This window comes from Colossoma macropomum, unplaced genomic scaffold (genome assembly GCF_904425465.1).
Source record: "Colossoma macropomum unplaced genomic scaffold, Colossoma_macropomum, whole genome shotgun sequence".
Taxonomy (NCBI): Eukaryota; Metazoa; Chordata; class Actinopteri; order Characiformes; family Serrasalmidae; genus Colossoma; species Colossoma macropomum.
Window position 1 is genome coordinate 35,375,789 of NW_023494790.1, and position 21,360 is coordinate 35,397,148.

The 21,360-nt window shown below is 39.2% G+C and overlaps 1 protein-coding gene across 1 annotated transcript in view; it reads left to right on the forward strand.

Moving 5' to 3' along the window:
• Window positions 1-21,360, forward strand: part of ngfrb (nerve growth factor receptor b) — a 65,729-nt gene that overhangs the window by 45 nt on the left and 44,324 nt on the right. The window contains exons 1-2 of the mRNA XM_036573210.1: window positions 1-258; window positions 17,875-18,016. The exon at window positions 1-258 is cut by the window's left edge and continues 45 nt beyond it. Of these exons, the coding sequence (XP_036429103.1) occupies window positions 223-258; window positions 17,875-18,016 (178 nt within the window). The 5' untranslated portion in view covers window positions 1-222. The remainder of the gene's footprint in view (window positions 259-17,874; window positions 18,017-21,360) is intronic.

Below are 21,360 nucleotides of genomic sequence, written 5' to 3' on the forward strand. Positions count from 1 at the left end.
CAGCCGTTCATTCTCAGTGTTGCTCTCTCTTTCTCTCTCTCTCTCTCTCTCTCTCTCTCTCCTGCTCAGTGACTCAAAGAGACTCTCTCACACTGGTCCATGAGGAGTGACCCCGCAGGGATGCTCGTTCTACTGCCCAGCGAGTGACCGCACTGTTTGACTGAGCGTTTAGTGAGAAGCGGCTTTGGGGCACCTACGCTGGACTGCAGGCGGGACTCAGACATGCTGGCTGCCGCTTTAACCCTCATACTCGGAGTGGTGAGTGCAGAAAACACTTTTAGCTGCTAGTTGAGCTGAGACTCTCATTACTGACCACTCCAGGGAAGGGGTGCGTTTACTTTTGGCCAACTTCAGAGTGACACCGTGTGGGATTTTGAATGTGTTGAGAAGAATTTTGACTTGTTGAAGTCAGTGAGGGTCAGTCAGTCTGCGGTTGGTCAGTAAATTTGATGCTGGTCAACAGAGATGTACAGTATGGTGTCTCTAATATAACAGGGTTATACTCAGTTCCACTGTACTCACAGTAACCATATGGCACACAGAGAAATAATAATAATATAATAATAATAATAATAATAATAATAATAAATAGTTCTGTATATGTTTATATTTTTGTTGCACTTTCTGTTGAGTTTTTGAAAATGCTGTAAGTTGTTAAAGTTCAGACTTTATATTTAATTTGTTCAGGGGCGGAGCTGTTTGATTTGGTCAAATCTATACATTTTATCCATATTGGTCAGTAGGTCTACTATTGGTCAGTGAGTCTTGTATAATATGTAGTGTGTAAATGGGAAAAGGATTGCAATATGTACAGTCAGTAATGTGTACAGTAATATTACAGTCCGTAATTATGCTGTTGATCAGTGAGCCTGTTGGTCAGTTATTCTCCTATCAGTCACAAAGTCTGCTGATGGTCAGTAATTTTGTTGTTGGCCAGTAATTCTGCTGTTGATCAGCGATTCTGCTATCAGTCACTGAGTTTGCTGTTGGTCAGTAATTATTTTGTGGGCCAGTAATTTTGCTGTTGGTCAGTAACTCTGCTATCAGTCACCCAGTCTGCTGTTGGTCAGTAATTTTGTTGTGGGCCAGTAATTTTGTTGTTGGCCAGTAATTCTTCTATCAGTCACAGAGTCTGCTGTTGGTCAGTAACTTTGCTTTCAGTCAGTGAGTTTGTCGTTGGTCAGTAATTCTGTTGTGGGCCAGTAATTTTGCTGTTGGTCAGTAACTCTGCTATCAGTCAGTGAGTCTGTTATTGGTCAGTAATTCTTTTGTGGGCCAATAATTTTGCTGTTGATCAGTAATTCTGCTGTTGGTCAGTAACTTTGCTATAAGTCAGTGAGTGTGCTGTTGGTCAGTAATTCTGGTAGTGGTCAACAATTCTGCTATAAATCAGTGAGCGTGCTGTTGGTTATGGAGTTTATTACTGGTCAGTAATTAGTCTGTCGGCCAGTAATTCTGCTGTCAGTCAGTCGAAAATATAACTTGTTAATTGGTGTTTTGAAATTTGGTCCTTGTAATGCATATAATACTGTAAATGAGAGGAAATATTGCAATGTCCCCTATAAAAGCAGAGAGATGCAATTTGCAATATGCTAACGAGCAGCCGAATGAGGGCTGAAGTGTGATATAAGGGCCCCTAACCAACGACTGAATTTGCTCATTGTGCACTGTGACCGCACTGACCAATCACAGCTGAGTTTCTAAGGGTGTCTGACAAATTAGGAAAGTCACATAAATCATTTTGGTTAAAATGACAGCCACATCAAGGGGTCATCAGTGGGATTTTAACATATTACAAAGCAACTGGAATTAAAACATGTATAATTTATCACTGGTATTGATTTTTGTTCATAATGTGTGGCCCATAAATCTGCTGTGCTGTACATGCAGAGACACTCATGCATGAGGTCAGTAAACCCGCTCACGTTTAAAACACTTTCAGGCTGGGCTTGTTTTCTTCTGTGGCGAGTGCAGGTTGTAATGATGTACTTTCAGCTAAGTGCACTTTGATTTCATTTCGTTGGTCCTTTTGTGAGCTGGTTCACTGGAAAATGGACATTTTGGGCCATTTTTGGGTGTGATTTTGTTCCTCCCTCCGCTGTTGCTCTGTGGACATCGCTGCAGCGGCTGACCGTGGCGACGCCCTTCTCAGTTACACTGGGGGCGAGTGGACATCAAGAGTCAAAAATGGACGTTGCCGTCCGTTAGAGTGTTACAGTTTTCAGTCCAGCCCTGAGGCAGTTCAAACAGGCCAGATATCAGCTCTGTTCATCCACAGTCCACCTGGTCCAGATAACTGACCAATCAGCTCTGCATATTAGGGCCCATATAATGGAAAATATTTGATGTATTATGTTTGCTTCTCAGTCCATAAGGTCCCTATAGGGAAATTGAGCTGCTACGTCAGTTTTTGTGTTGTTTTTGTGATGTCGCAAAATTTTACAATTACGTTCACCTATTCAGCCAATAGCAGTTTAGCCCCGCCCACTCCAGATGAAGTTATAAGGAGTGTTTCAGCACAGAGCGCTCTTTTTATCAACATGTCAACGAAATAATTCAGAGTGGTTTGGTGTGAACTACTTCATTCTAGAGAAACTTACCAGGTCAGAATCGTTCACAGTGGTGGTGATAGGAACCAGACGTCCACCTCTAAAAGCCCCCTCACAGAAAGTTACTGGTTTTGAATACACAGCCTGATGCGTGAGACACTGTTTTATGGTTGTTTTGTAATAAAGTTTCGGTCTAAAATATATTTTAAACAATTTATGTTATTCCATTCATGGTGGAGGGATACATGGAGGGTGTTACAAGGGAAAGTAGTCCCAAAAGAGAGCGTATTTTTTCAAATTTTCTAATATTTTTCAGTCATTAAAATGACATATAAAAGCTCAATCTAGGTTCAGGGGTGGGTTTGCATAGTAAATAGTAAATAAAATGGCTACGTTTGCGTCATAGTTACCAGGACCCCTAGTTCCACAGTTCCACCATCACTGCAGAGAAAAGAGTCAGTAAGTTTCTCTACAAAGTAACCATTTCACATCAAACTCTAAATGACTTTGTTTATCTATCAGTCGCTGAATTATACCGAAATTTTTAAAACATTGGTGGGGTTCCCCTTTAAATCTAGTCAATAAATCTAGTATTTCCCACTTTGAGATGGTTGTGCCCTTACTATAAGATTATCTAGCCTATTTCCCGACATTTATCACTTATTTTCAGTAATTGTAAGTATGAAGTAAAAGTAAGTAAAATATTAAATAATTAGTAATTAAGTAAAGTAAATTTACTTAAGTATCAAGTAAAATGATCTCACTATACTGGCAGATAATTTAGCTGGTTTCAAGCCTATTTCTTACAACAAGCAAAATCATCTGCCCCTTTAGTGAGATAATATTACTTAATAAAATTATGTAAAACAAGTACAAAAATATCTAGAAATGTGGTAAATATTCTTAAATTAAGCTTACAACAATCTCAACAGGAGAAAGATTAGATTTAATATAACTTTAAGATTTTTACTTGACAAGATACAATTTGGGGGGCAGTCGTGGGCTGGAGGTTAGAGAACCAGCCCTGTGACCGGAAGGTCGCCGGTTTCATCCCCTGAGCTGACAGTATGTGACTGAAGTGCCCATGAGCAAGGCACCTAACCCCCAACTGCTCCCCGGGCACTGCGGATAGGGCTGACCACCGCTCTGGGCAAGTGTGCTCACTGCCCCTAGTGTGTGTTTACTAGTGTGTATGTGGTGTTTCACTGCACAGATGGGTTAAATGTGGAGGTGAAATTTCCCCGTTGTGGGACTAATAAGGGTCACTTAATCTTAGTTTTTTGCAGTGTGCAAAATGCCATTCAGGCTGGCCCTAAACCTGATATGGGCTCTTTAACCGCGGTATACTGAACACAGCTCCAGTCTCACCTACGCTGCTTTAATGGCTGTGGGCAATCAAGGCTTTGACAAAATAGGACACGCTCTCTCTCCCTCAGTCACGTTAGTGTTGTAATGAAGTTTGCAGAGTTCCCTCACGGCGCTGCTGTTACGTAACACTCTGACGAGTCACCCCTGCATAGTCTTCTGACGCTCCACCTCCAGCGTGAGAGCGTAACCTCTCCACTCACTAACAAGTGCCGACAGGTTCGTGTCAAAGAGTTAAGTGCGTTTGAGTGAAAAGTACCTCTGACAGTAGTTCCCACACATCTGTGAGTCATTTTATTGAGCTTAACCAGATCGGAAAGATCTCCTGATAGCATTAGCGGTTCTTTTCAAAGATTCGTTCAGATGATTTATTCCTTCTGAACTGGTCACTGATCCATTTATGCACTGATTCAGATCCATTGCTACTAGTTTCAGTCGAATCAGAGGTGTTCAGCAAACTGTGCTGGACACAGGAAGGGCCTGCAGCTCTAGAGGGAGGCCAAGCAATGAATTAATGAGACGATTTGATGAAAATTAGTCTTATTGACAGTGTGGATCCATAAAACTCCCAAACAAAGAGTGGAGTAATAATCTGAGTATGCTAAGTTTACCACCTCTTTCACTCAGACTTTTTTCTGTCTAGTGTGTGACTTTAGTGCCTATTCTTTGGAGTTATTTAGAATTGTAAAGTCATTTGAAGCCCAAGTACAGTTTAGAAATTCATATTCTAAGCAGCCGCTGGCAGATTTAACTCAGTTGTAGGCATGTTTTTCACTCAGTTACTGACATTGAACTCTGTCACTGGCATATTTCATTCAGTTATTTCACTCAGTTACTGACATACTTCACTCAGTTACTGACACATTTCACTCAGTTACTGACATACTTCACTCAGTTACTGACACATTTCACTCAGTTACTGACATACTTCACTAATGTACTGACATATTAAACTCTGTTACTGGCATTATTCACTCAGTCGCTGACACATTTCACTCAATTATTGGCATATTTCACTCAGTTACTGACATATTTCACTCGGTTACTGACACATTTCACTCGGTTACTGACATACTTCTCTCAGTTACTGACACATTTCAATTAGTTACTGATATGTTTCATTCAGTTACTGACATTTCACTCAGTTACTGACACATTTCACTCGGTTACTGACATACTTCACTCAGTTACTGACACATTTCACTCGGTTACTGGCATACTTCTCTCAGTTACTGACACATTTCAATTAGTTACTGATATGTTTCATTCAGTTACTGACATATTTCACTCAGTTACTGACACATTTCACTCGGTTCCTGACACATTTCACTCGGTTACTGACATATTTCACTCAGTTACTGACACATTTCACTCGGTTACTGACACATTTCACTCGGTTACTGGCATACTTCTCTCAGTTACTGACACATTTCAATTAGTTACTGATATGTTTCATTCAGTTACTGACATATTTCACTCAGTTACTGACACATTTCACTCGGTTCCTGACACATTTCACTCGGTTACTGACATATTTCACTCAGTTACTGACACATTTCACTCGGTTACTGACACATTTCACTCGGTTACTGACATACTTCACTCAGTTACTGACACATTTCACTCGGTTACTGACACATTTCACTCGGTTACTGACATGCTTCACTCAGTTACTGACACATTTCACTCGGTTACTGACACATTTCACTCGGTTACTGACATACTTCACTCAGTTACTGACACATTTCACTCGGTTACTGGCATACTTCTCTCAGTTACTGACACATTTCAATTAGTTACTGATATGTTTCATTCAGTTACTGACATATTTCACTCAGTTACTGACACATTTCACTCGGTTCCTGACACATTTCACTCGGTTACTGACATATTTCACTCGGTTACTGACATACTTCACTCAGTTACTGACACATTTCACTCAGTTACTGACACATTTCACTCGGTTACTGACATACTTCACTCAGTTACTGACACATTTCACTCGGTTACTGACACATTTCACTCGGTTACTGACATACTTCACTCAGTTACTGACACATTTCACTCGGTTACTGACACATTTCACTCGGTTACTGACACATTTCACTCGGTTACTGACATACTTCACTCAATTACTGACATATTTCACTAATTGGCTGGTAGTATTCACTCAGTTATTGGCAAATTCCACTCAACTACTGACCTTTTTCACTTGGTCACTAACAAGTATCATTTAGTTACTGACGCATCACTGTAGGTAGTCATTTAGCAAACTTTGCTAACCTAGATAGTTAGCGAAGTAATGATGCTATCACTGTACTGCACCATATTAAACCCCATTAACATCCATAGTGGATCACATATGGCTTGATGTTTACACTGAAAGGCAGTCAGTGTAAAGTTAGATATACAGACAAATCCTAATCGTCTGACACCTCAGCTAACTAGCCTAGTCAAAGCACAACCTACTCCACCTTGTACCTTTTAGCTGGAAAATGGTGAGCTTGGAGGAGTTAGTTAGCTGATACATGTGACAAATCCACTGAATGACTGTGAAAGTTTTATTCTGTATTCGTTATAAAACTAGAGTGTAAAATGAGCTTGAGTTCGATGTTTATCAGCTCTTTCATTGGTGCTTCCTATGTGCTATGGGTGTGGTGCTTTCTGTGTTGACCAGATCTCCGTAGTTAAGTGAATGATCTTTCCTCTCCCCTAGTCCAGATGTGTCAAACTTAACCACTAAAAGGGCCATATTAAAAAATCTCAACAAATCCATTGGCCAGAGAGCGTTTATATTTCGATACGCCAAAACAACAACAGCAAAATATAACCACTTGTAGGAAACCTTCAAATGTTACATGTGATTACTTGATATAATGGCTAAATTAGCTACAGATAATGGTTAAATCTCTCTAAATGTCCCCAAAATGTAGGTCTGTTAAACCTACCTGTGTGATTGATCTACACATCTGACAACTTTTCTTTGCTGCAAGTTCATTAATTTTTGGGATCAGTTTCTGAGCTGCTGAGTGTTTATAGTGTTTATGTTGGTTGAACTGCAGCTGAAATGCAGCTAGTGGTGATATGATGAATACAATTGGGTAGAAAACTGCTGTCACGTAGAGTGCTGTTGGGGTGGTGTAAGCACAAATTACGTTGCAGTGCATGCTGGGGATTGTAGTGCAGCTCATTGTGTAATGGGCTAATATTAGTAGAAAATAATTTTGAGGGCCTGATTTGGCCCGCGGGCCTTGTGTTTGACACATGGGCCCTAGTCAATTGGCTAAGGCAAAATCAAAGAAGGCAGGTTGGAAAGTAAGATTCTTTCAGCTAGTCAGAACCAGCCTAGATTGTCTACCCTGCCAAAATGGCCGATCACCGAGACACTGCGTCATGACATCACATTTCCAAGCCCTATTAGGCTGCGTCCACACGTATCTGGATATTTTTAACAACAGTTTTGTTCACCATTTACAGCAAATTCTTTTTCCACACCAGCAGTGTTTTCAGAAATCTCTTTGTCCATATGAGAACAGAAAAATGGCTCAAAAACACTCACTCGAGCATTCCAGCAAAGTAGAGGATGATAAGGCCTCATAAAATTTGATGTCGAGTGCCTCAAGAGGAACGTAGACAGCAAAAAAGCTGAAGCAGAGACGGCTGCGTTCTACAAACACAGTAGGCTTTGAATTGCAGGCCTGCAAACCTCTGTATGTCGATATTTCACACATCTTCAATTCCTGCCAGAAAATAAAAGCTTAAAGAAGCGAAGGAAAGCCAACTGCTTGCAGAGGTTTTTTTATGTTGCCATGGGACCCCCCCACCATCTCTGCAATGTCCACACAGTCCTGATCAGGCAGTGAATTCTAGTTAAGAAAATCCGAGAGTTATTCAGTTAGAGTTTTGTTTAGAATCTGGCTTTGGTCACCCCTTAACAAAGTTTAATGTTACCCCCAAATTGCTGAGCACAGAGAAACAGCCCAGTCGTCAGCCGTATTTACAGAGTTCTGCATGCTCAATTAATGAAATCAGCTACAGGCATGCGCCAGTTAATGACCATGTCAGCGCTGTGATCTCCACCCTGGAGAACGATTCCAAATCCACTTTCAAAAATATCTGGATACATGTGGACGAGGCCTTTGATGGGTGGGGAACAGACAGAACTGACTGGCTAAACATATCGACACAACTGCTATCGCAGCAAAGTGTGAGGTTGGTGACCAAGGTTTCATACATGGTCAGATACGTACTCTGTGGTCAGAATAGATGCAGAGAGAAATGCAGACATGCTGGTCATTGTTTCTTTAATGAGTTCAGATGTTCCTGTAATTATTTACTGTGTTTAATAAATAAATAATAAGCTCATTTGCAAAATATTGAAATGTGAGATGCAAGTGGAGACTGTGAGTATTTGAATCATTATGTTTGTGTGTTTTAGAGATTTGGATCTGTCTGACGGTCACAGAGCGTTCTTTGCATTCATGTGTGTGTGTGTGTGTGTGTGTGTGTGTGTACAAGTTTGGGATCAATTTTTTCAATAATATAAATCCAATTTAGTTGCAGATAAAAGTAAATAAATGATTCTAATACTGCCCTGTATAATATTACTGATGAACAGAGGAGATGATACTAAAATGACTGAGAAAGCTGTAGAACATCCAGACGTTAAAGAAAATCAATGTTGTTGTAACAAAATTAATATTAGGAATGATATTCTAATTTAATTATCATCCAGAATGTTGTTCTCTTATGCAGTTAATGTCCAGAATCTAGTTTTCATAAATTAGAACCAGGAATTCCAATAAAATTAAGGCAATAATATCCAGAATGGAGTTCTAATAAAATTAATATCCAAAATAAAGTTCTAATAAACTTAATATCCAGAATGGAGTTGTAATAACATTAATATCCAAATTTGAGTTCTAATAAAACTAATATCCAGAATACAAATAAAATTAACATTCAGAATGAAGTTCTAATAGAAAGAAAATCGAGAATAAAACTCTTATGATATTTATAATTAAAAATGATATCGCAATAATTGAGTGTAACTAAAGTTATAATAAAATTCATTTTCTGAACGAAGCTACTGCATATTACTTATCAATTAATAACTTCTTGTTGCATCTATAATACTTGAAACATTAAATAAATCATCTAAAAATACTACACAATGTCTATTTATAATATTAAATGTACAATGTAGATGTATTGTTATTCATTATGGAGTTATTATGATGTTATTATTATTATGTCCCGTCATTCCAAACTCTTGAACTATGTGTTTGCAATCTGTGTGTTTGTGCATGTATGTGCAGGACTCCCCCTCCTCCTCCTCTTCCTCCTCCTGCGGTCCAGACCGGCACTGCAGGATCGTCCAGTTATGAGAAAAAGAAACAAACAAACAAAAAAAACAGATCCGCTTCAGCTGTAGTAAACAAGTACACTTCAAAACAGCACAACAGTGTGTGTGAGTGTGCGCGTGTGTGTGTGCGTGTTTGTGTGTGCATGTGGTTGTGTGTGTGTGTGTGTGTGTGTGTACGTGTGTGTGTGTGAGTGTGTGTGTGTGTGCTTGTGTGTGTGTCTGAGTTTGTGCGTGTGTGTGTGTGTGTGTGTGTGTGTGTGTTCATGTGTGTGTGTGTGTGTGGTCATGTGTGTGTGTGTGTGTGTGGTCGTGTGTGTGCTGGAGGCTGAGGCGGTTGCCATTCAGGAGCTGGTGACAGATGTGTTTGGTTCAGTTGCTAACAGGTGAAATAGTGTTTGTAGGTTAGAGCAGTTCTGCACGATTAAAGCACTTACTCAACTCTATCACACTTCACAAAGAGGAACGCAGGGTGGAGAGAGGAGCTGACTGATGACCTGCTATCACTCTGCTAATATAATACAGAGTGGACAAAGAACGCAACTGTAGAATTATGTAATAGAACTGAATATATATCTGGTATTATCACAGTAAACACACTAAGAGCAGCACTGACAGAATGGATAGACTGCTTCACCTACACAGCATAATTAGCAGCACCAAAAAGGCTCCTTCTGTTTTTACAAGCTTGACATCGTAACAATAGCAGAACCCTTTTTGTGCTATATAGAACCAGTTTCACAGAGGCTCCAAATAGAACCATATAAGACACATTCTCCATCAATCTGAAGAACTGTTTAATTTCATTTAAGCATGCAAAAGGTTTCACGGTTCTATATAGAACCATTGTCTTTACTAAAGAACCCTTGAAGAACCATCTTAAGAGTGTAGCTGTGCTAAGTTACTTCCGACTTCTCAGTTGTGTTTGTGGCACTTTGAGGCGCTTGTGTTTCATAGTAACATCAGCAGAGTGAAATAGCATGTAGACGTCTCATTGGCCATCAGGCCTACTAAACACACCTGCTACACATTGACTTTATTAGCAGGATGCTACGCTAAACGCTAAGGTGTAACTATAGTACAGTGGAATAAACGTTTATACAGCATTACTTTTTACATTTACGGTTCTACATGTGAAAAGATGATGCTCTGAGAATCTCACACCATTGGAACCATAAGGATTTACACCTGATGGTTTTGCTTTCTAATGGGAATTGGCTTAATCATTACCATTGGAGACCACTGGTTTCCTCTAGGACACCTTGAAATCCCATCAGAAAACCATCAAAAGCATCTGAAATCAGTCCCAGGACAGCTGTTAAGCCATTAGAGTCCTTGTGATATCAACCCATCAGGAAAACACAAAATACCATTAGTGGCTTATTAGTGACACCACCAGGAACCAACAGACACCTTAAATGGTTTTCAATTTTTTTTCCAGTACAGTCGTAGTGCTGGCTTTTAGCATTTTAGCATTTAGCTAAACGGACATCACACAAAACCGCTCTATCCTGAACTACTACCCTATAAACATGACGACTCTTCTCAAGGTCAGTGTATAAGATGTGTGAAGTGGTAATTGTTACTGTTACAACAAACGTGCATCACTATAAGGAGCTTTCTAAGCAATTAAGTATGTATTATTGCCCACCCCTAATTCTTTGGTGATATGAAGCATAAGTCAGACATTCTCCAGCTTCTTGTTTCTAATTTTTCTGTTCCACCTTAAATGGTGCAGCGGTTACCTTCTGGCACCTCAGGCATCAGAACTGCTGCACCATTTAAGTTGGAATGGGAAATTTACCAAGCTACCAAAACATCAGTATACTACTAGTGAATTTTTTTATGCTTGTCATGAAGAAAAGGACCATAATACACTGAAACAACATTAAACTAAGATAATTCAGTGGTTATCGCAGTTTTTAACAGAGAAAATACTCACATTTGTGGCTTTGGCTGCTTCTGCAGCCATCTTGTTGGCAGAGACGCACTTGGTTTGGAGTGTGCCTCTAATAAACCTCGGTTTAGAGGGTCATTTAGTCCTAACACTCCACCGCAAAAACCTGGACACCCTACCCCCTAGACGTGAACGCGCAAAACAGAGGAGTAAGGGCTCAGTGGTAGGGATGAGGGGTGAAATGGGACCAGGCCCAAATACTGAATACTGAGTGTTGGAGGCTTCTGTGTAACTTATGTTTTCTGCTTTTTGTCCTGAAGCTGAAAAAAGAAAAACTCGTACTTAATTGCCCAAAACATCAACCTTCCTTTGGTGAAATGTACTAACGTGCACAGTTGGAGTGGGTGGAGACGCGTAAGCCACACATGAATCAGGTCGAGGGGTCACTTTCTATCCGCTGGGCAGGGATGCCCTCTGGACGCTTTTACAAGCTGTTTCGGTTCGTTGAAAAAAGAAAAGAAAGATGGCTACAAGTGATGTGGTGGTTGTTGAATGTCACTGGAGGCAGAAGCGATGATGAGGGGCTGGGTGTGGGTGTGGGGGGGGGCAGTGGAGCACGTGTGTGTGTGTATATGTGAAGGGGAAGGTGCCGGAGGGCGAGGGGCTAGAAATGTGAGGAATGCTAATTTGAGTGAAGGTGCCGCCGCTGTTCTAGCCTCAGCTCTGTTGCTGTGGTCTCTCCAGCTGACTCAAACATGCCCGGAGGAACGGAGACAGATGTTTTATCTCTCTCCCGCTCTCATTCTCTCTCTTTCTCTGAGGAATTCAGCTCACCTGAGTCAAAGTTGGCTCCTTGCTACACTTCACTAACTCAGCCAATCACTTTCCACTGTTTATCTTCTACCATCTTGGGTAACTACCATCCATCAGTGCTTCTTGTCAGGAGGTTAAACTGTAGAGACTTTCTGGATGAAAAACCTGAATGGACTAGATTGTGTAGGATGATAGCTGCGTACTGTCATCAGTGGATCTGTACAGTAAATCTGAAGCCTTCGTCTATAGTATGTTACGGTAGTTTACTATGGAAGCACATTCCTGCCAGGTAGAGGGGAAAAATTACCTGTGTTCTCTGTATCTGGCAGCAGTGCAATAAAATATTGACTTACTATGTCAAAATTATCATTATTATTATTATCTTGAAGAATTGACTTATTTTCTCTGTAATTTCAACCTGTTATGCTGAATTAATGGCTTATTTTCTCATGATTTCGAGTTAAGACAAAATTTTGACATGGCATGTCAAATGAAATAATGAATTATAAAATTTACGAAAGTGAATATTTGTGAGAATAAGTAATTTTTTGAGATACTAAGTTAAAAGTTTGAGAAAAAAGTCATTATTTCAACACTGTCAGTTAAACATTACAGAAAATAAGTGAATAGTTTGAGATATTAAAATAATGTTTTGAGAAAATAAGTAATTGACACAGTAAGTCAAAAATTTGAGAAAAGAAGTCATTATTTTAAGATACTGAGACAAGATCTCTAGGAAATAGTTTGTTATTATGAAGAAGTAAGTTAAAACTTTGTGAAATAAGTAACTATTTCAACATAGTGAGTTAAACTTTCGAGAAAATAAGTAGTTGTTTTGATATACTAAGTTGACATTTCTAAAAATGTCATTATTTTGACTTAGTAAGTCAATATTTAGACAAAATAAGTCATTTTTTTGGGATGCACCCATAGCGGAATTGTGGGTGTATGCCAAATACCCGATATTTTTCATGTACATATCTGCCAATGCCGGTACAGAATGTAGCATTAGATTAGTATTACAGAGAAATATATCATTTGTTTGCAGATATTTTAGTGCAGTAACCAGGTGTCACCTAAACATTCTGCTCTGTCAGTGTAATAAATACATCATCGAATGTCAGTCTGAAATATCAGTCAAATCTAAGTGTCTGTTCAATGCAGATAGTTTTTTATTTAAAGAAATTATCAGCGGATACTGATATGATTCATTGAAAATAAACCAAAATAGACATTTTGCTGCCAGAAAAAAAGAAAGAGAAAAGAACATACATGATTTTTCTCCTCTACCTGTGGAAATGGGCTTCATACTTCATACTTACCGAAGTACATTAAATAATGTGTGATAGTGGTCCATAGGTAGAAGTACAAGGTAAGGGGCTCTGTTTTGGCTGCAGTACATCAAATTTTTGACTTACAATCTCAAAATAATGACTTATCTTGACAAACAGACTGATTTTCTCTGAAATTTTGACTTATTATGTTGAAATTATGACTTATTTTTCCATAATTTTGAGAGTGTAAGGGGCTCTGGCTTCCGGCTGCAGTACATTAAATTTTCGACTTACTGTCTCAAAATAATGACTTACTGTCTTGAAAAATTGACTGATTTTGTCTGTAAGTTTGACATATTATGTTGAAATTTTATTTAGTTTCCCATGATTCTGAGATAAGACAAAATTTTGACATAGTATGTTGAAATAATAAATTATTAAATGTAAAAAAGTCATTATTTTGTGAGAATAAGTCATTATTTTGTGAGAACCAGCCAAAAGTTTGAGAAAATGTCAATATTTCAACATTGTAAGTTAAATGTTAATATATCATCATCATGCTTGAAGTTGCAACACTGTTGGACATTGAGCGTACTGACCTACTTGTAATGGAGCGGTGACTGTCCTGGCTGGTGCAAAGTGATTTGGCACACATCTCCAAACGTCTGGCTAACTTGGCATCAGAACAACTGGCTGCTTTTTGCCAATAGGTATATCAATATATGTTTTTCTTTGCTTTTGCTTACTTGTGCAGCACTAAACCCAGGTTTATTAGTGTTCATCTTGGAAAACATTTAGGTTGTTCATGTCACATCATGAATTTCCACTTGTTGTCAGGCATTTTGTTGCAGAACTGTACACTGTTTTAAGCCTTTGGCCAGCAGAAGCAAATCAGTTCCGATAAAACAGTAACTCCTGCCAAAGACTTGTCAAGGGAAGACACACAAGTTCATTACAGGGATGTGAAATCCAAAGGAAGATTCCCATGACTTTTCATCTCTTATTATAGTTTCTCACCAACCACGCTCGAGTCTACTGATACAAGAGCCCACCAGAAGTCAAGCTGCTGTAGGTCTATGAAGTGCTCTCCGTAGGCCAGAAGTACACATACTACAATGTTTTTTTTGGGAAATTACACAAAGACGCCCCGTTGTCTGCAGTCCATCTGATAGCTCCAAATGTTTTTGACTGCATATCACAAAAGCACAGCAGTAATCTTTCTTAAAGGAATAATCGCAGAGAAGCCGGGGGCGGCATTTATTTTAGCTATGGGCCACTGAGTCTCTTCTTAAGCCTAAGTAAATAATAACCGCAAGGCTTTGACTGAGAGATCAGCTGTTTTGCGTTTTCGGAGCTTAACTTCATGAAGAATCTGCGGAGGTCACAGCGTTAGCTGCGCCGCATTCCTCTTCTTGCGTCTTTTGGATGCATAGTGGCTGCGTTTGAAAGAGTCTGGTTTAGAAAAGCCCATTTCACGGGTTTAAGGATTGCGGCGCATGGGGTGAACGCAGACTTGGAGTTGATCTGCAACGTTTTCGCTGGTGGGGAGCCTTCAGGGCCTTCCAGGCCTTCAGAGAAGACCTAGTAATTACTGGAAACTAAACTACACGCCTGTACATGCTTTTCATTCATTTTTATTCAAATGCATCATCATGCTTGTTGCAAGTTTTGAAATAATACTCTTATTTCATCTGTATGTTTTGGTTGGAAGAACAGGTTCATATCTTGAAAAGGATTTGTATTCCTGTGGTATCTAGGTAGATAGAGCCGAGCGAGCTCTCCCATTGGTTAGAGCTTCAGGAGCTGGTCAGGAGGCCTGAACGTGTTTTTGAAGCTTCATATTTCTGTGTTTAATCTAGAGCTACCAAAAAATGCTAATCTGAAGCAGAAATTAGCATTATTGTGGGGTTTTGCCAAGTGTTTTGACCGAGTTTTGACACAATACCATGTTGAGTTTTGTGGGGACAGAATTTTTGATCATCTTCTATTTCATTACATCAGATTATATATTATTATATTACCATGTTTATATTAATGCTCCTCATCCAGTTTATTGGCAATATTTACCATGTAGCTTCTCTATACTGGTGTACGGTATTTTCAGTGCAATGTAAATTGATTATATGCAATTCATCCACGATGGATAAATGGACATAAACAATAAGTTTCTTGATATTTTTATTGATTATATAGTTAAGCGAATTTCGATAGGCTACTCTGATTACTGTGTTTGTATTTTAAGTCACGTTTCTTCTTGTGGGCCACTCGGTTGGCTGTGTGTAATAAAGTGGTCAGTGAATGTAAGTGCTAGGTAGAGGTTTAGAATAAATGGACACTTCACATCATAATATCGCTGTTGTCGGAAGAAACATCCAATCTCCATTTTTGTCCTTTTCAGATTTTGACATAATTTGAAAATACCCGTTACTCTTTACATTATGCGTACATTTCATGATGAATGGACCAAAAGAAACGGCCCAAAATGACTTGGAAAAAATTCTGGTTCCACTGACTTCTCCAGGTTTTGTTCTGACAACAGCGATAGATTGTCTAAGTTGCCATATTCATAGTGGAACATTAAGGTCTAGGTTCTACTGTTCCTGATCCCACACACTACTGAAGTTTGAGTTTTCCATTGAAAATTCCTGTTTGTCTAATATTAGTCTTAGCTGGGGTCCAAGAAGTCAACCCCATGACCTTCCCTGTCCCAGAACAAGCATCTGAAGTAGCACATCCATGGCTAAAAGAATCTACCAGATGGTCAGTGTTAAAGCTGGTCTTCCAAAAAGGCACTGCATGGTGAGATGTTTAGGTAATAAGGAGGGTTTTTTGAGGTGGAGTCTCTCTTGTTTGTACATGTTTAGCCATTTGTTCCAGTTTAGCAACTGCACTGTGGTAGTCCAGTGCAGCTGCATCGAACCCTGCATGGGTCTAGCTAGCTTTGATGGACTGCTAGCGTTAGTAGACTTCTCTCTGTTTACCCTTAAAGCTGTTATTAGGTAGTTTTGTGTTGGTTGTGTTGTGTCTAGAAAACATGTTCTAATACTAATGAGGAACCTTCCAGTGCTGAACTTTCCAGAAGTGAACAAGAACACCTCTACGATAATGCTGATTTCTGCTGGTGTCCCTATGGGATGCTAATGCTAATCCAATGGCCATTCATATGGACATTTTTTGGTCCTTCTAAAGATAAATTCTCTCATTTGAAACTTGTAAATATACATTCCATGTTTTAATTGAAGCTTCCCTGATAGCAAAAGGGTAGTGGACCACTGTTGGCCCACTGATGGCAAAGCGCTGGTCCACTGGTGTTTTGCTCAGCGTTTTCTGAGTGGCCAACTGGTGGTTAAGCATACTATTAGATAAAATTCTACTTATTATTGCTTATTTTCCACTCAAAGTCCAATTTCCTTATCTTTCCTAACTAGGAACTACTAGTTAGAGCTCGTATACAGGACAATAATCTGGGTGGTCCGAGGGTGGACCAGCAGTGGCAAACTGTCAGTGGGCTGCCGACTTCATCAAGCCAGTGGTCCGATATATGCTTGCTATCTGGGTTGTAACAGACATTTGCATATATTTTATCTTGTAGCGGTTTTGCAGTGACTCTTTTATTCCTGGAGCTGCTGCTGTTTTACATTTATAACTACTGACTGAATCCTGGTTAGACTGCAGCTCATGGTCAATGACCTTCCAGAAGGCCGAGAGTGAGCTTTTTCTCTCATGAACTTGGACCCACACATTATAAATCAAAACCTGATTTGCTAATTTCACTTTCAGTTGCATTTATGTTAGTGGTTGATCTGGCATCCCTGATAGCAAGTGGACAGTGGGCCACTGTGGGACTGCTGATGGCAAAGCTGGTGGTCCACTGGCATTTTGCTCAGCGTTTTCCAGACGGCCCACCGGTGTTTGAGCAGAGTATTAGACAAAATTCCACTTAGCATCACTCATTTTCTACTCACAGTCCAATTTACTTATTTTTCCTTCCTTCCTTTCTTTAGTTCTACTTTGTAAATTAATTTAGTAACTATTTTTAATCTACACAATATTTTCTATAAAATCATTTTATATTAGAGTCTTTTTTTCTCTCAGCTGTTTGTATTTGTTGTATTTGTCTTAGTGTATTTTCATAAAACAAATGACTATGTGCATTTAAATCTGTTCGGGCTTCATGCAGTACAGTAATCTGGGTGGTCCGAGGGTGGACCAGCAGTGGCAAACAATCAGTGCCCACCTTATCAAGCCAGGAGACCAAAACATGCTTGCTATCTGGGATGTTAGGCCTTCAGTCCAGCCCCTGAAGTCCTAACCAATGGGAGAGCTCGCTTGGCTGTATCTACCTAGATACCACAGCGAAAACAAATCCTGATTGGATAATTCTTTCTGCGCGTTTCAAGAATTTAGCCTAACCCATTTGTTTCCAACCAATCCGAAACAACAGAGTTGATATACATAATTACGTGCAGGATGATTCTGATAAATAAAAAATAAACTACAAATTATAGACATGCATTTTTTTATTTCACAGAAGGCCCTGAAGTGCCCAACTAGTACCTACGCATTATGTGGTAACATTTCAATCTCCCCTTCCTCTTCTGTCTGTTTCCATAGGCGGCCGTGTTCTCGGCTCAGGACGTATGCAAGTCAGGTCAGTACACGACCGGCGGGGAGTGCTGTAGGCAGTGCCAGCCTGGCGAGGGCATGGTTAAGCCCTGTGGACAGACGCAGACGGAGTGTGAGCCGTGCCTGGACAGTGAGTACACACACACACACACACACACACACAGTCAGTCATGAACAGTGGTGAACCTGGCACTGCATAATGAAGTGCTTGCCTTATTTAAAATGCCATTTCCTCCGCTTTACAGCTTTCTGTGTCTCTTTTTAAAGGAGTGAGCGAGCCTCCCCTTGGGGAACAGTGGGCGCTCTTTGAGCGGCCAAAGGTAATTAGCAGCTAAAGAGGAAAGGCTTTTGGCAAATGAGACTTGACAAACCGCTATTGGGGATGCAGAGAGACCCGTCGTATTGTTCTTGGCCACTCGCCATTGTAATGAATTATAGAAACGTTAAAAATGGGTCTGGCTCTGAGAAGGACTTGTCTTTTCTCGTGAAGTCTTGTACAGCAAAAAGGGTCAAAGGTGAGATTGTTAGCATCTGGGATCGCTCTGTCAATGCTGGTGTCTTTCACGTCTGGCGGCTCGAACTGGCCGAGCTCAAAGGAGTCTGAGAATGCTGAGAGGGAACACAAGCTAGTTCCTGACCTGGACTGAAAATGGACATCCAAACAGCAGGAGACAGTTCAGGACATGAGAGCCACCGCTTGGTTCTCATTGTCCAAAGTAGCCTTTATTTCTCATGAACAGTTTGTGTTCTCATGAACAATTCATGAGCAATTTATGACTTAGCATTAGCGTCTAGCTTTAGCATCTAAAGTATTTGAGCTTTATTTTTAGCTTTATTTACTTTTTTTAACAAATAGTAGCTTAAAAATGTATCAGCAATCCAATAATTAGACATGTTGGTTGACTAAAGTTGTGTTCACATTTAGCAGGTTTTGATTTGGTTTAATTTAAAAGAAACCTGTTGCTCTGCAAACTCAGAAAACTGCCATTCGAGCTAAAGATGTACATTCTGAATATGTTTTTTTATATGCAAGTATCTTAAAGAGTTAACAGCCTATATGGAATTTGAAAACATAATGTATTTTTCAGCCATATCCAAGCAAAATAAAAAAATTAAGTGAGGTTTTCATGTCAGGTATTGGAGGCTGCTTCTTTAGCTGCGCTATTAAGCTAACACTAGCTACCAATACAGCGTTGGATGCTAATGAGGACTCGTCGTCTGCTACAGGAGGTCTTTTCTCCTCAGTGGACGATGCGCCAACGTGTTAGTTTGTCAGAGAAATATGTTTTCACTGTTTCTGGACCTAGCTAACGTTAGCTATAGTAGTTAGCATAGTTAGCGAAGAAGCGGCGCTATCTCTGACTAGTCAGATCCTTTACGATGTGTCCTTGGCAACGTGTTCAAGTTAAGGCAGTCGCTTTGTTGTAGCCAACCATAATACACTTACTGTAACTCGCTTAATCTGAGTAAAATTAATACATTTTGCAGTATTGTTCAAATATAAAATGTTTCTTTGAACTGTTAGCATGTATATTTTCTAAGAATGAACGAAGGAGCCATTATCTCCTTTCTGTAAACCTTCTTTTCTACCTGCAATGGAGAAATTTCTGACAATACTTATGCATGGATTTTATCATCTATTCATGAGCTGTGAATTGGTAATTATATGGATATTTTGAGCCCTGAAAACAAGAATGAGACACTTTCAGAGCCTTTATAAAATTCTCAAGCTTCATAAGGCCTGATACATATTTAAAATTAGGTCTTACATCTGATGAGTGGAGTGATTTCACCCACCAGACGCTGTGGCTGGTAACCCAACATGAGCTGTATGAATTCAGTAAGACTGATTCTGATGCTGTGGCTTCAAGAGGAACCATTCAAATGAAAACCTGAAACCCTGGCGCAGCAAGAACGCAGCACACTGAGCAGGCATGACTGTAATTTAGGCATAACTAACTTAATTACTGTCCTATTTTAGACTGATAGTTAGTTAAATCTGCCTTTGTGGATTCAATCATGACACTGTGGTAGATACAGCGTGTCTGTATTAAGAAATGAGAGTGCATGTTTAACTGCTTGTTTTACCAACACTATGACAGCTGGAACAACAATGCTATCAAAATAAGTGTCCCGTATAATTCTTGCATTAAATTTAATATTTCTTGACTTAAGTTAACCTGTATTACATGAATTACTACTTAAACATGATAATTTTTTATGTGTTTTTGTTATTTAAAATTGGTTAAATAATAGAAATATTTGAAAAAAATATGTATCTTTTTTTAAAGTGGAGTATTTAATAAATTGTTGCCAAATTGTCGTACCATAGCACTATAAAATCTGAAAAAAAAGCACCATAAAATCTAATTTTTCTCTAAAAAGATCTGTTTATTGAAAACAAGACCAAACAAATCCAACTTATACTTTGCAAAATGTACGACCCAATATTTACGAATATTCTAAAATTAATACAATTTCAATTGGTATTTGGAATGCATGGTAATAACAACATCATAATAAGAAATCCTGGTCATGTGATGTCATAATGTATTTGTCCTTTCAAAGTAAAAGACCCTTTTTCCACAATTAAATAGGAAAACACAGATTTTATATTACTGCTTTTTAGTAAAACTGACATCAGTTAATTGTTGCCATAGGGCAACACTATGCAGTAGAGGGTTAACACAGAAATGTTTATTAAACACTACATATTTATACTCAAATGACTACTATTATTACTGATATTGCTGCTACTATTAATTATAATTGTAACAGTAATGATAATAATTATTAGTAGTATTATTTGTAGTGGTTGTGTTTTGTGGTGACAGAAGACTTGGAAATAAGCATTGACTAACATGCACTTAATGAATATATTTCTTTAAATGTTCAAATTTATACTTGGAAAAAAAATATATGGAACATGTTTTTTTCACATTTTGGGTAGAAAAATTACTGTGACTTTTAAGTTACTTTTAAGTTACTGTGAGTGCTCACTACTACAGAACTGTTGTTAAAATTTAAACTTATTAAAATATATACATATTTAAATTGTTTCTACCAGTACCTCTTGTAGAAGACCACCTGGCTAGTGGTTCCCAAAACATAAAACAGGACATACTTTAAATGCACAAGGTCAGTAAGGTCAGCATGGTTCTGACAGTTTGGCTTGCAGTAAATACGTCAGTGTGAATGCTAAGCGAACCTGAACTAAAATTCAACAGTGTATCATCTTCTGCTTTGGTCTGGACCAATGGGAGCCCAATTACGACTGTAAACACACCCTAAATCGGAACGTGGACAAATACAGAGTCTGAAGCTAACAGAACTGCAGCGTAGGTTGTTTGACACCGATGGGTTGGGGGTGATTGGCACAGGACCTGCCCCTCCCTATCAATCAACCTCAACCCTGCACATTCTTCCAACTGTAATCCCGCACCTCAAGGACTGCCCCTGTGTCATCCCTCCCAA